This window comes from Macadamia integrifolia, chromosome 8, assembly GCF_013358625.1.
Source record: "Macadamia integrifolia cultivar HAES 741 chromosome 8, SCU_Mint_v3, whole genome shotgun sequence".
NCBI lineage: Eukaryota > Viridiplantae > Streptophyta > Magnoliopsida > Proteales > Proteaceae > Macadamia > Macadamia integrifolia.
Genome location: NC_056564.1, coordinates 25911836 through 25928118, shown reverse-complemented (window position 1 = coordinate 25928118; position 16283 = coordinate 25911836). Strand labels below are relative to the sequence as shown.

The window sequence follows — 16283 nt, the reverse complement described above, 5'->3', positions numbered from 1 at the left end:
TTCCGATCAGAGAGAGAGAGAGAGAGAGAGAGAGAGATGTCGAGGGACTAGAAGGAAGGGAATGGGGAAAGAGAGTGAGGGAGGGAGAGGGTGGGGGGAGAAGGGAATGAGGAAAGAGAGAGTTGGGGAGGAAGTGGTGTTGTGGGTTTCATGACAGAGGAAGGGAGGGGATGTTGGGAATGGGGGAGGAAGGTAGGGGTGACGGAAAGGGTGGAGGGAGATGCAGAGGTGGGTGTCCAATGGGGCAAGAAGGGAGATCTAGAGAGGGTGGGGAGGGAGATGCAGTGTTAGAAAAAATGAGGCAGCTCCTTGGTGGTGTGTAAAATTGGAAATATAAAAAAAGGCACCTCAAACATAATATTCCAAACATTAGGTACCCTAGTTGTAGTTTCTCTAAACTTTAGGTACCCTAAGTGTAATTTACCCTATATTTTACTTTACTTTGCAATCAATTCCCTTCAATTTAAAAAGTAAAAAATTAAAGATTACATTGAAAAGTCTTGTTAGTAAGAATAGTAAGAATTAAGTAGGTCACAAAATGTCCTTACCAAAAAAAAAAGTAGATTACAAAATGATGTTAGGTAACGATTACAAAAGTTTCCTTTTTCATTATTAAGTAAAATTTATTTGCTTCCCTTCCCTTTACTTGAAACCAAACGAAGCCTTTGGCATAGTTGTCACGGCGTCAAATCGATCCAAGGCGGTGGAGGGGTGGCTAATCAATTTGGCGATGAATCGCCCATTATGGCGTTACCATGGCCGTCAAATCGCCCATGTGTCATTTTTTATTTTCTCTATTTTCTAAAGTTATTTAGTATGCTACTTTTTTATTTCCCCTATTTTCTAAAGTTATTTAGCATGCTACAAGCCTACAATACATACCCTATAACATATAAAACCAACATTAAGCAACATCAAATCATCAAAAATCAATATAGCTCTATCAAAATCACCCTGCATTTTACAAAAAATTGGCCGCCTAGTGAATCAGGAGTGACCTGGCGTCCATGGCAATGCCATGGTGATGCCTATCAGCCAATGGCGACCGCCATTTGTGAGTCACGTAAATCGTAGCACTGCCATGAACTTCTTTTTCCTTCAGGACTCCAAATCGCCGCCTTGGCGTCGCCATGACAACTATGGCCTTTGGGATGTATTCAAGTCCTTCCTGTACTTGTACAATCTACCATTGAAAAACCTGCCCCCTCGTTGAGAAGATTGGAATTTTTTTTCCCTAGAAAATATTTACAACAACAATAACATCAAAACCTTATCCCAACTTAATGGGGTCAGCTACATGGAGATTCCATGCAAGGACGAGCACGAGGATCCATGCAAAAAGATTAACAGATTATAGCTAATTATAATAAGTGCCGGCTGTCAACCTAACGCATCACTATAAATCAGCCGCAAGCTTATAACGACAGACTATAATAAGGTACCGACTGTCTACCTTGCGTACCATATAGATTGGTCAAGCCAAAGTGTCCTACATGCATTACGTCCACCAGCAAGACAATCCACTACCCAACCTACTTTTTTAAAAGGAGGAACGAGATAACGAATTCTTGACAGCCCAGCTAAGCACGAAAAATAATAAGAAATCAGAAGTCTGCACAGTAAGAAAATTTCTTTACGTTTGTGTATCATCCCATATTTCGATCCATGACCCAATGACCATCTAAGAGAACTACATAATTCAAAAGTTCCCATGTAAGGAGTGATTGGATTCAGATCGAGCTAATATGCCAATAATATGGAAGATCCCTCGCTGAAAGTAGTTTCACACAAAAAATTCTTATACATTCGGAATACTTGATCATTCCTTCTAATAAAAGAAGCTTCCTTCAATGTTCAAATTTATATCTATATATATATATATATAGATATATTTATAGTGAATTTTCTCCCTGTTGAAATCAAAGTCTTTCAGAAAAAATCACCAAGATCTGGGTGAAATCACGTAAAATATCTCTCACATTATAATTCCCAAACCACCAAAAGTTCGTGTCCTCCAACACTATTGGATGTTCAAAATTTTGAATGATGCAACAGACCTGAAAAAAAAAAAAAAAAAAAGAGTAGACTTGAGTTTTGTGTGATAGATTTTCAAATTTATAAGGAGGCAATAACTTGGCTGAGATGTGATGCTGTAGCATAGGATTCGCTGAATAGATATGAAATTTAAGAACTTCAGCCCATCAGATAAGTCCTTTTTTTTTTTTTTTTGGTGCAAGGACCCCCTCAGTGGAAATTGAAAATTTTAGTCGGGGGCTTTCTTATAATTAGTTAGGGTTCATTTGTAGTTCTAGGGCCTTTCTTGTAATTTATTCTTTTAATTATTTATTATTAGCTAGCTGGCAAGGTTGTTTAAGCTGCCTAGCTGTCAAAGCTGTTTAACTTAGTAGGATACTATTTTTGTTTCTATATGAGACTCGTAAAACTTGGGATTGGTCAAGGCCAATACGATCCGATTAGATCCATATATGCTGGATCAGATCGTATCAGACAGATTTACCTCTGCTTTTCAATAAAAATCAGTTTTTATTATGTTTTTACCCTTGGGACTTACCTGGCTGATATCGATTTGATCCGGCGGATACTGAATTATCCGATCCGAGTTTTAGAATCATGGTTGTGAGTCTCTCACTTCTCTCTCCTCACAGTACTGTTTATCCTCCCTGTTCTCTCTGCAGATCAATTTCTGTTTCTTCACCTTTCTTTATTTTCTCTCCTACTTCTGTCCTTCCTTCTCTACTTTATTTTATTTTCTTCCACCATTGCAGAGCACTGCAATTGCAGGATTTCAGCAAGGATTTCTCTCTGGAATAAAAGGCAACCAGGTACTCTAAAACTGATGTATTCTTTCCTGTCACAGACATTGCAGAAGATTACAGGTCAGTAATATTACTATTATCCTCTTAATAAGAAATCAGCATCTGATATGTTTGTGGACACAGTTATTCTTTATTCTATTCTACTATTAAATTCTTTCTAAATTCAGATTTGAACCTATCTTCAGTATTATTTTCTGTACATTACTCAGATCTATTTCTGACCCATTATTTTCTATTAGGTTTCTCAGATATCACGTATTACCTAATTGTGTTCTGATTTCTAAACCAGAATTATTTCTCATTGTTAATTTCCTGCTCTGTTTACATATCTGAACCTGTTTTAAAATTATTAAGTTCTGTTAGTAACCATCACATATACCAGGACATGCTTCGGCCTGTTTGCATTTGAGATTCATAATCCTTTGGATTATCAGATTGCATAGGTGTTTGATACTTGTTGAATGTAGAAGTAATCAATTTCATTGTGCTTTCTTTGAGCAACAATATGATTTTGTCTATCATAAGAAGAGATGATTGATTTGTGTCACTTGAAGAGCTGAGATATTATCACGGAATGGATTTGGTGGTTGATAGAGTTAAAGCCTGATATCACGGTGAAAAAGGTGTTCCAAGTAGGGTTAGAGTGAGTTGATTGGACCATACTTTGCAGTTCTTTGGCACTCCAAGAAGGGCAATGACTTCCAAAATAGGTGCTAGGCACTCCAACCAGTCTGCGTCAGAGAAGGCAAAAAATACTAGTGGATTTTGAGCCAAAAGATGTATGCCAAACTCATGGTTTAAGGGACTGGAATTATGCCAGAATTGGTCTCCGGAAATTCCGATCTGATTCTGATCCAGATCAAAATTGGCCAAATGAAGTAGATACTGGCAACAATGATCTACTTTATCGGATCGGACAGCAATAAAGAAAATCTCTCGTCGTTCTCTCTCTCCCCCAGCCCCTGGAAGTTTCTCTAGTCTCTCCCCTTCTCTGCAACTCTCTCCGTCTCCCTCTCCCTCTCCCTCCCCATCTTTCCCTCTCTTGCTTTGCAATTCTCTCTTCCCCTTTACCAGCCCCTAATCCCCCAGAAGTTCCTCCCATTTCCACCATCATCACCGTCACTGAGTTTCTGTCGATAGTCAATTCAAGCTGCCAACCAAAAAATATCACTACAAACCTTCGCCAAGTGATCAAATTATCCAAAGCACACAAATCCATTGGTACCATAACCGTGTAAACCTTCCAGGGATACCTGTGCTGAAAACACTCCTCTGAAGAGGTTTTATCTACCTCTAGGGTATTAGGGATCCCCTGCACCATACTGGTGAAAATCGAGACGGAGTGCACATTAGGATCACTAGAATTACCATTCCCATCATTGAAGTGAAACTTTCTCAATATGTGATGGTATTTTGCAGAACTGATCATCCATAGCGGCAGTCCTAGAGTAGAGGTTGAGAGGTAGGAGGTCGATTGTGAAGACAAAAATTGACAAAAGGATTGGGCAGCTTCCGTCCTCGATGAGAAGGAGTTGAGCAGCATCAACAAGCAATCTTGTGACTGATGGTGTGCCTTACAGCAAGGAGATTTATGACAAAAGGGGCATGTTTACTTACAAATAAGTCTAGGGTGTTGGGTTGTATACATGTTAGGACTTCGGTCCATGGGGATTTCAATGTAATGCGCCACTTTAATAGGTTTATGGGTATCAAAGCTGATGCAGATCAAAGCCTGAGAAGAAGAGGACTGAGAATTAACTTCAGGAAAGGGAAAAAAGAAAGACCTTTCTTTTTACTATTCACGAGTTACTGTTCACGTGAACAGTAACCAATATGGGTCCTAATGGTAGCTTGTAAAGTGGAGGGATTGGAGAATAATCAAGGAAGATGATTTCCAGTTAATTGGGGAAGTTATTAGTCATTGACCAGCTATATATGGAGGGATATTTTGAAGATCTCGTGGGTCCCATAGCCAAATCGTGGATAAGAATAAAGAAGATTTGAAAGCTTGTATTAGTGCTATTTTTTAGAAGTTTTCTTCCTTACATGGAGGATTTTATTAATTAGAGATCAGTTTCTAATTTTAATTACATTTTCTTTATGTAGTAGGAAGTTTCTAATTTTAGGACTCTTTGTTTCTTAGTTAATTAATTTCTAGATTAGGGCAAGAGGGGCTTTCTTTCCACGCAAGAAAGAAGCCCTTGCAACCTATTGGCATTGTAAATAAAGAAAATGGCTGATATACAACCGATAATTGAGTTTGATAAAAAGAAAAAGATGGCTTATGTTGTTGTGTTGTGGAATGCAGTTGGGTGAGAGACGCCTATGAGTGGGTGAGAGGCCTGATCCAAAACTATAATTTTATATCTCTTCTTCTTTCCCTCCTCTTTTTCTGCTATAATCTTCTAATTTGTTCTTGAATATAAAATTTATTGAATGTTCTAAAGATCATACCTAGGATTGGATCAGTCGTGATTCGATCTTACATTAATTGGTATCAGAACCTACCATGGCTAGCATAGGCAATCTCTATAAGGAGGTGATGAAATTATCTGACCGCATGACTACTCTTGAGAAAAAGTTTAAAGCTAAATTTGGTCCCCTTTATTGTTCACCTCCGAACAAAGCTACCATGACAAAAAAACTTTTGAAGGGGTAGAGCAAGAAATAAATAGTCTTCCCAAAGATGTCTATGTCAAAGGTATCAAAGAAGTGACAACCGCGTTGACTATATAATGGAGGGCCTTATGGAAGAAAGGAAGAATCACACAATGGGGAGGGGAGGGGAGGAAATTCACACAACCAAGCATAACCACAAAGTTCACCCAAAATAATTAATTCATTATTCAAATCATTCTCCCTACGTCCATCGACTACAACCAATATATAGAAAATAAAGACATGAAATTAGAAACTCATAGTATCTAGCCTAAACTAGGAAATAACCATAAAATGAAACCAATGCAAGGAAATAAATCCTAACTCCTACATTCAAATTTGGAAAATAAAATACATGAAATAAAATACTAAATAACTACTAATTTTATTTCCAACCCTTATTGGACCAAAACCCTAGGTTGGACCGGTTCTTCTTGGCTCTCTCTTGGCTTCCAAAGCCAGTCATGCTGGTCCAACCAGGTAAGGGCAGCCGTATTTGCATCAACTCTTCTCCTCTGAAAAGAACTCGACTCCGTCAAGTTAGTAAAAGGTCCGAGGAGACCGTTTGAAGGAATACACTAATGAGGAACGATCCCACCATCTTCTTGAGTTTAATTTCAGGGAGATCTTTGGCAGGATGAAACTTCATAGTCTTGTTGTCATGCTTGAAAGCATAGGTATTAGCATAGCCACAATGCTGTACTTTCTTGTCAAACAACCAAGGTCGACCAAGAAGGATATGGCACACCTTCCTTCAAAGGGAAGACGTCACATTGGATTGTATCCTTAAATCCACCAATAATATATGTGACCAAACACTTATCTGTGATCTTGAGATTAGTGTTGTTCACCTAAGCAACCTTGTAGGGACTTGGATGTGGCTCTGTCTTCAATCCCAGCTTACGAACAACGTCTTCAGAGACAACATTAGTGCAACTACCTCCATCAATGACCAAGGTTAACAATTGGTTATTGTATTTCACATGAGTCTGGAAAATACTACTACGGCGCCAATCTTCATTGTCAGTGGCTTTTTTAGTGGTCAACACATGACAAATGACATAAAAAGGATGTTGGTCTTCATTACTGAGAGTGTCATTGACTTCACCTAGCACACGCTCTTCTCTTAAATCACTGTGTCAAGACCAAGTTGCTCTTCGGGAGTATATGGTATAGGAAAATCCTTATCAATAAAAGCAACCAAACGGCTAGGATATTGAGCACTGATATGTCCAAATCCATTGCATGAGTAGCACCGAACTCTAAATTTTGTTGCATAAAAAGGTTTATCTGAGCCACGCCGAGGGGGTGAGTATGGACGAGTAGGCCATAAAGATGTCATTTCAGAAACATATTGAGGTGGAGAATATGACCGACTAGGTCGTGAAGAAGCCATAAATGTAACACTAGCCTGTGGTTTGCTAGATGACCTTTCTTGGGTAGGAGGCTGTTGTAGAATGGAACTAATACCTCGAGGAAAAGTATCTGTAAAATTTCTCCGATTGTATGGGCGTTTCAGACTTTCCTCAACCTGATACGCTACTTGCACGGTGTCTTCCATGGTAGGCAATCGACTAGATGCAAGGGCAGCACTAAGTTGAGGGTGCAAACCATTACGAAATTGTGCCACTAATACTACTTTATCCCACTCAAAATCAGAAAGTGGCCAAATAATAAAACCTCGCAACATATTCTTCAACATTCAAATTCTCCTATTTCAACTATGCAAACCTGAGATGCATGCTTTGCTTGTAATCAGAAGGCAAGAATCTCCGATTCATGACTTTATACATTTCAGCCCAAGTAATGACTAAACCAATGCCTCGGGTTCGGTTTTGTTGTTGTTGCTTGACCCACCAGACTCAGGGCGTACCTTTCAATTTAGCCTCTGCAAATAGGATCTTTCGGGCCTCAGTCAACCCATACCATCTGAAGAATCTCTAAGTTGTGAATCCAGTCAAGGTACAATTTTAGATTGTTATCTCCATAAAAATCAAGAACATCCAATTTTGCTACTCGTTCCGCTCCATCATTACATCGACCAGTTCTATATGGTGGAGGTGGTGGTGGTGGTGTATGATGTAGTGGTGGTGGTGGCAGTGGTAGTGACGGATCCCGTGGAGTGGTGTTAGAAGAATCCCCAAACTGGATGGGACTCTTTCCCCTATCTGTAGCCACCAATCGATCAATAAAAATTTACATAGATTCCATCATTGTCTTAAGAGAGGTGACAATAGTAGTGAGGGTATCAATTTTCTCATAAGTTTCTCCTCTATAAGAGTTCAACTGCTGGATAACTTCGCTATTGGCTACCATGGTGATGATAAACAAAGAAAACTAACAGGTAATGGCAAAGTAGTAAATAGATAAAAATTAAGAGGCATGGCAGAATGGTAATTAGCAGAAAATTCCTAAGTATATGGCAATAACGTAATATCTGGAAAGCACACAAAATATTACGTATGGGCATAGTTGTTATGGCGTCACCTAGGCGTCGCCAAGGCTGCGATTTGGCTTCCTGGCGGAAAAAGAAGTTTATGGCAGTGCTACAATTTACGTGACTCACAAATGGCGGTCGCTATTGGTTGATAGGCATCGCTATGACACCGCCATGGACTCCAGGTCACGTCTGATTCACTAGGCGGTCGATTTTTATAAAATGCAGGGTGATTTTGATAGGGCTATGTGATTTTTGATGATTTGATGTTACTGTTTTATATGTTATAGGATATATATTGTAGGCTTGTAGCATGCTAAATAACTTTAGAAAATAAGAGAAATAAAAAAGTAGCATACTAAATAACTTTAGAAAATAAGGAAAATAAAAAATGGCACATGGGCGATTTGACTGCCATGGCAACGCCATAACGGGCGATTCATCGCCAAATCGATTAGCCACCCCTCTACCGCCTTGGATCGATTTGACGCCGTGACAACTATGCGTGTGGGCAAGGGTATATTAGAAACAAGAGTAAATAAAGCATAAAGAGAGGAGCAAAGTGGAAAATAGAAAGATGGAAAGATAGTTAAAGAAAGAAGAAAGGCTAGGGGTGGGAGTTTGGGTTACCAACAAAGGGGAAATGTGCCTCTTTCTAAGGATTAAAGTATCAGTATCGGTCGCCGTATCGGTCGGCCAAAATTAAGATACGTTTCGGAGGGTATCGTATCTTATCGGAGATACGCTAAGAGACGCTCATAAATGGATAGGAAACACATTTTTATACACTTTTGCATTAAAAAATAGTTAAAAAAAAGCTATATATAACATGGATTATGCATAAATAGTAAATTGAGAGTATCGAACTAAGAATCCAAGGTTTGTAGTTGTCCCATAAATGTAAAATCCTTGTTCCCAACCTTAATTTCCACTTTAGCTAGAGAGAAAAATGGTTGGCAGCAATTTTGGAACAAAAATACCTCAAAAAATTATGTTTTTCTGAAAAATTACCCATCTTGACCATTTTATGACCGTATCGGTGCGTATCGGTCGATACATACCGATACACACTGATACATACCGAAACGCATATTTCACTTTGATTTTGAATTTTTCATAGAGTATCGGTACGTATCAGTGTATATCATATCATATCGGTGGTGTATCGGTATGTATCATAAGATACGTATCGATACAAAAGGGTTTTAAAAATTTCATGTATCGTATCGGTCCGTATTGTACCGTATCTATCAATAAAAATCGATACTTTAAACCCTGCCTCTTTCTTGGAGATGGAACCAGCAGGGTTTTCTCTGTCAATTTCAGGACCAGCGACCACTAAGAGATGCTGCTGCGATTGGCGATGGAGATGGCGACTCATGGCTGGACTTCAAAAACCAGGTATGTTCTCTGTCCTTTCTCTCTCTTCTCGTATTCTTCTTCTTTTATTCTTTCTTCTTCTGTCCTTTGTTCTTCTTTCTCGTCTTCTTCTTCTGTCTTCTTTTTTTTTTCTTTTTCCTTTTTGTCTTCTGTTCTCTCTTCTCTTTTCTGCTGCTTCTCTTTTTTTTTTTGGCTGGCGGAACCCTAGAGAAGGGTTGATTGAGAAGAAGTTCTGGGTATGGCTTCTTCTCCTTCGATCTCTTTATCTCCTTGCTTCTTCTGTCCTTGTTTCTCTCTGTTGTCCTGTTCTTTTTTCTTTTCTTTTTTTCACTCGCCATAACCCTAAAACAGCGAAGGGGAGGGTTCGACTGAGATTTTAGGAGAGAAAAGGTGTCCCATGGGAGGTGAAAGGGAATTGTGAAAGGGATCCTTCGGCTCTAATAGCAAGCTGATGGAGGGCCTTATGGAAGAAGGGAAGAGTCACACAAAGGGTAGGGGAGGAAATTCACATGACCAAGCATAACCACAAAGTTCACCCAAAATAATTAATTCATCATTCAAATCATTCTTCCCATATCCATCGACTATAGCCAATATATAGAAAATAAAGACATGAAATTAGAAACTCATAGTATCTAGCCTAAACTAGGAAATAACCATAAAAGGAAACCAATGCAAGGAAATAAATCCTAACTCCTACATTCAAATCTGAAAAATAAAAGGCATGAAATAAAATACTAAATAACTACTAATTTTATTTCCAACCCTTGTTGGACCAAAACCCTAGGTTGGACCGGTTCTTCTTGGCTCTTGGCGTCCAAAGTCGGTCATGCTGGTCCAACCAAGTAAGGGCAAACGTATCTGCATCAACTATAGACAACCACCAAGAAGAACCTGACGAGATTGACGTTGCACCAGAGTTTGAAGAGGAGGAGATCAAGAACGTGACAAATGAAATTTCAGTGGATACAGTGGTCAATGACAAATCTGATTTTAAACTTGATCAAGTTGAGTTCATGATGCTGCTGAATTTTTTGAAGAATGAGAGTCACGACTCCTAGACTTTGTTCCAAACACCCGTGAGCTGCCGGAGTATTGTTTTGGACTGAAACTAGATATGCACCATTCCAAAATTGTCCTTTAACTATACAAAACTCAAGGTTGAGTTTTTTTAAGGCGGGGCAAGTTGATGCAGATCAAAGCCTGAGAAGAAGGGAACTGATATACAGCCGATGAATTGAGTTTGATTAAAAAAAAAAGAGATGCTTACCGGTGACACCAAATTTTGTCCCATATCTCTAATCTTACGCTGTTGTGTTGTGGGATGCAGTTGGGTGAAAGGCCCTAAGTGAGATGCCTATGAGGGGTGAGAGCCTCAATCCAAACCTATCTTTTTATTTCCCTTCTTCTTTCCCTCCTCTATTTTTCTGTTTTCTTCTTCTAATTTGTTCTTGAATCTGAAATTTATTAAATTTTCTAAAGATCCTACCTGGGATTGGATCACTTGTGATTCGATCTTACATTAAAGGCTGCATAGGGGAATGCTTGCATAGGGGAATGCTTTTATTAGGGCTTAGTTTCTTAAACTTAGTTATTTTTAAGCTGTTTTCAATTAGTTCAATTGATTCAGTTCTATGTGGTTCAGTTTAAGTTGTATCTTATCTTTATTTGTTTGCTTTAATAGCTAATAGGTTAGTGGAGTCTGCATCAGCAAGAGCTGATTGTGTCTTGTACAACTAGGGTGTGATAGGTCTCTCCTAATTACACATAACTCTTAAGTTTCCTTTGTTATTTTAGTTTCCTAGTTAGGCCTTTCCTTTTCAGTTTTTGATTTGTAAAGGGGCCTAGCATTGTACATGAATTTAGCAAAGAAATTGCATCTTTTGTTTGTTTCTTTATGTTTGAAGATCTTGTATTTGATCAAGATCCCATGTGTTTGATCAAGGAACCCCTTGTTTACGATCAATTAGGTTTTGATTATTCTGTTAGGTGGTTATTGCTCTAAAATTCTGTCATATATCAGATTCAATTGGAGATCAATATTCTGTTTTCAATTTGATAAACTGATTTGAGATTTGACTGAAATACCCCTTTCCTAGTGCAATAAGGACTGGTTCATAAACTTATATCTGCCATCGGATTGATCTGACATTTTCAGCCAAGATTCTTCCCCCGTAAAACTGAAGTTGACTTGAGTTCTATTCTGATCTGACCATCTGATTTGCTGCTATTAGTTATTCTCGTAATCTGGATTTTATTCTTCGAGAAAAAGTCCTATTTCTGTACTGTTTTGAATCTATTCAGTACTACATTAGAATCATGCGATTCTGCCGATCTGATTCCGATGCCTTAAATCATGTCATTCTTTTTTGTTGATTGTTGGAAGGTGACAACAAAACCATTTGGAACTTTTGACAATGGATATTGGTTGGCATATATGTTAAATTGTTAATTGTCAAATGTATTTATAGGTGTTGTGAAGTGCAAGAAAGGTAAAAAGTGTATATTTGTCAATTTGTTCTAGTTGTACATGCCTTGTTGACCTAAAATAATTGAATACTAAGAGTTATGCAACCAGTGTTTCTTTTCTTTTTCACCCTCCCCTTGTGGGATTGGAATTTCAATTCAATGTATATTGGGTGTTCAATCATTCGTATAACCAATGTTTCTCTTCTTATTTGTCATCATGAGTTGTATGTAGTTAGATGAATAATGAAGCCCATCCAGTATGCTTTGTTTCTTTACAAGATAAATTTCATCTGCAGCTGCTGAGTATACATATATACACCAAAAATTAACCACAAAATGGAAGCATGTCATTTTTTTCAAATTAGGGATTTTGTTTCATTTTATTTATATTAACATTGCATATTTTAACCCTAGTCTTGAAGTTTTAACTTCAGAAATTTGATCAAAGAACATCTCATTCATTGGTTCTATGCTTCTTTTGCAGTTTACTAGCTTTGAATCTAACTGGCTTGCTGTTTCTCTTCTTTTGTTTTCTTTTGTTCTTGGTTTCTAAATATGCAGAGATTAGTCATTTCATATCTCTTGCTCTTTTTCCAGGTGCAAGGTCAGCTTAGCCACTTTACTGGATTGGTAGATCGAAGAGAAGAATCGGCTTTCAGCTTTTAATGGAAAACCAGGTCGCATATAGATATGGTCCGTAGTTACCATGGTTTTCCTATGGAATTTTCTCTTTTATGATCCAGTCTTGCGAGAAAGCTTCTTTGAAGTGATGCGTTACTTTATGGGGGCACTCAACGATCAACTCTAGCTCTAGTGGCTTAGTTAGATCAATTTGATATTCTTTAATACCATCGTAGTTCTGGATAATCTCTTCTTTCTGTTAGTTATTTGCTTCTCCTAGATTTGTTAGGAAAGTGGAATCTTCAAGAATAATGTTAATCAATAGCAGTGAAACTGCTGAATTACCCAGAAAACGCTCATTGGGTAATGATATTGCTGATGATCCTCTTAAGATTAAGTGCCATAAGGTATCTACACGTCAGGATTTTCCAGACGGTTGTGGACAATTGGTACCAAGAACTGGGACTGGAGAAACTGTTGTTGCCAATGGTGGTGTTAAGATTGGGATGAATAGTGTGATTTCTGGAGGACCTGCCTCTACCAAGTTGCCACCAATATCAACTCCTGAACCATTAAAAATTTCAGTTAAGGTCGAGTTGCCCGACTCAGTAGAAACTTCGAAAACTAAGAGCGCAAAACTGCCGGAAGATTTAGATAGGGTGATTTCTATCAAGCCAATGGAAGCTGTAGAGCCATTAGTGAAGGCTTTCAAACCCCAGACCGTGAAGGCACTTGAGACTTCTCATCAGGTGGAATCATTTGAAACCATGAAAAGTGGAGAGCAGATACCATTGTCATTGCCTGAGGCAGAATCGCTTGGAATGTCAAATGGTCTAATGCAACCCCAAACCGTGAGTAGTCTGGAATTGAAGTTACTTGGAGATTCTGTTCTCCCGGATATTTTGGAACAGCGAAAGACTCCAGATCATTCTCAACTGTCATTTTCTGTTGTTAAGGGTGCACCTAAAAAATATTCTCCTACAAGAGGAATCTTGGCCACCCGATATTTTCTCAGAGGACGTATGAGGAACATTCAACATGTTAGTGAGGAAGGATGCCTGAAATTTGTTGATATTACCAAAAAAATGAGTATGAATAATGAGAATCCCATTGGGGAATCCAGGGAGACAGTCGGGGATAAAAATTTACAAAAGCTAGCTTTTGTGAATGAAGAATATCTTATCTGTAAAGATATGCCTGCTAAGGAGAAATTCAGGGATGAAAGATCAAAAGAGTTGGATACAAGCATGGTTACATTTGGTGTTCAATCATATAGTGACAAAGGTATCTATGAGAAAGTGAAGGAGTCTGACATATCCGAGGAGATGGTCAGTCATAAAAAATCACAAGAGCTAGCTGTTTTCAATGAAGGATATGCTATTGGGAAAGACATGCCTTCCGAGGAGATGGGCCAGAATCGAAGATCGAAAGGGTTGGATCTGGACCTGACATCTGGTGTTCAACCTTTGAGTGATAAATTTATACGTGAGAAAGTGAAGGAGACTTTACATATGTACCAAGTGATCTATAAGCAAATCTTACATGAGCAGAGTGAGAATAAAAAAGATGGGAGACCTACGAAGCCAATATATCTACTAGTTGCAGATCGTCTCAAGAAGGAAAACAAATGGGTCAATGCTGGGAAGCCAATTTTCGGATCTGTCCCCGGGGTTGAAGTTGGTGATGAATTTTATTTTAGGGCAGAGCTTGCTATTGTCGGTCTTCATCGGCATTTTCAGAGTGGTATTGATTACACAAACGAGAATGGGAAATTTCTCACAACAAGTATTGTAGCTACAGGGCGTTATGATGCAGATGAACTGGACAAGTCTGATGTCTTGGTATATTCTGGTCAAGGAGGAAGGCCAATGGGTGGATCTAAGCAAGCAGAAGATCAGAAGCTTGAGCGAGGAAACCTTTCACTGAAAAACAGTATGGATGCAGGATCTGTTGTTAGGGTTATCAGGGGATTTAAACAAGCAAAGGGTCCTCATTACTTGGACCCTAGGATTAAGACATTTTCGAAGTACATTTATGATGGACTGTACTTGGTGGAGAAATATTGGCAGGATATGGGGCTTTATGGTGCTTCAATATTTAAATTTCAGTTGAGAAGGATTCCAGGCCAGCCAAAGCTTGGTTGGACAGAATTGTGTAAGTTAAGATCTAAAGTATATGAAGATACTTGTGTATTTGATATTTCTCAAGGGAAAGAGAAGATGCCTATCCGTGCTGTGAACAATGTAGATGGTGAAAAACCTCCTCCATTCATATACACAACCAAGATGATAATTCAAAATGGTATAATCCTGCTCCTCATAGGGGTTGTGATTGTACTGATGGATGCTTGGATTCTAAGAGATGTTTATGCGCGATGAAGAATGGTGGTGAGATCCCATTCAACAATGATGGAGCTATATTGGAAATGAAGCCCCTCATTTGTGAGTGTGGTCCTTCTTGCAAGTGCCCTCCTTCTTGTTGGAATAGAGTCAGCCAGCATGGCATCAAATTTCCACTTGAGATCTTCAAAACCCAATCAAGGGGTTGGGGTGTCCGATCCCGAACTTTTATCCCATGTGGAAATTTCATATGTGAGTATGCTGGGGAGCTACTCAAGGATAAGGAGGCTGAAGAAAGAGCCAACAATGATGAGTATCTATTTGACATTGGAGGTAACTATGATGGCCCCATCCATTGTGATGGACTCCTCTTGAGTTCTTGTGAAAGTATAGAGGATGTGGATTTTACCATTGATGCGGCATTTTATGGCAATGTGGGGAGATTCATCAACCATAGTTGTTCTCCTAACCTTTATGCACAAAATGTTCTCTATGATCATGATGATGATAAAATTCCTCACATAATGCTTTATGCTGCTGAGGACATCCCTCCCTTACAAGAGCTAGCTTATGATTACAATTACAAGATAGATCAAGTTCGTGATGCTGAAGGAAATATCAAGACGAAGAGTTGCTATTGTGGTTCTTCAAGCTGTATAGGAAGGTTGTATTGAGTGAAGGATTTGGGCGTTACAGCATTGTGGATTGTAGCACACTCAGCTTCTGTGGTGTCTTTGGTGCAATCCAATCAAATAGTATCCATTCGTTTGCTTACAAGAGTGGACCTTTCTCCCGGCCTTTTCTCAATTTGATCTTTTAGAAGATTTCGCACTGTTATAGGGAGGCAAATCCTATTGCGGACTACTTGGCCAAGGATGTGGCAAAATCAGGTGTCTCAGCTGTTTGATTTTGCATCCCATATCATTGAAGAGTTAGCTATTAATGCAACGACAAGATCTAGATTCCATTTTCATAAGTTGTGGTTAGAGGTCCTATTGATGGAATTGCTGAAGGTGGGGTCTATCGTTCCCGTGTTGTGATTGTTTTGGCTTTGTAATTTTTCTCTTTTTCTTTTGAATATGATAAGATCTTTTAGCAATAAAAAAAATGTTGTATTGATGTTTGGGAGAACAGAAAGCTACCTTAAAGAATGTTGGAAAGTTATTTTAAAAATCATGTAAACATTGGGGCTGGTGGACTCCCTAGGATTGATCGACATCTGGCTTCAGGTGTGTGTGTTTATTTGACCAAATTCCTTGCTAGAAAACTAAATACCTCTCCTTTGCTGGCCATAAAATTCTTACTCAATTGATGATAGCTTCTATTTCATTATAGCGGAATGTGAAGGGATAATCATTTATAGTGATACTACCAAGATCATTTTATCAGGCAATAGAGACACTAAGGCTGTTTGATTTTGTTTCTGTTGTTTTTGTGTCTAAAAACAGCAAAAACAGTTTTTTCTGTTTCAGTGCTAAGAAACGATTTTTGGAACTGCAAAAAGGTGTTTGATTTTTCTATTTCCCGAAACATTTTCAATAG

The 16283-nt window shown here is 38.6% G+C and overlaps 1 protein-coding gene across 1 annotated transcript in view; it reads left to right on the top strand.

The window, feature by feature from the left end:
• Positions 1-15957, top strand: part of LOC122086029 (histone-lysine N-methyltransferase, H3 lysine-9 specific SUVH6-like) — an 18623-nt gene extending 2666 nt beyond the window's left edge. Inside the window, 3 exon segments of the mRNA XM_042654705.1 lie at positions 2787-2897; positions 12379-14691; positions 14694-15957. Of these exon segments, the coding sequence (XP_042510639.1) occupies positions 12714-14691; positions 14694-15415 (2700 nt within the window). The 5' untranslated portion in view covers positions 2787-2897; positions 12379-12713 and the 3' untranslated portion in view covers positions 15416-15957.
• The last annotated feature ends 326 nt before the right edge of the window (positions 15958-16283 follow it).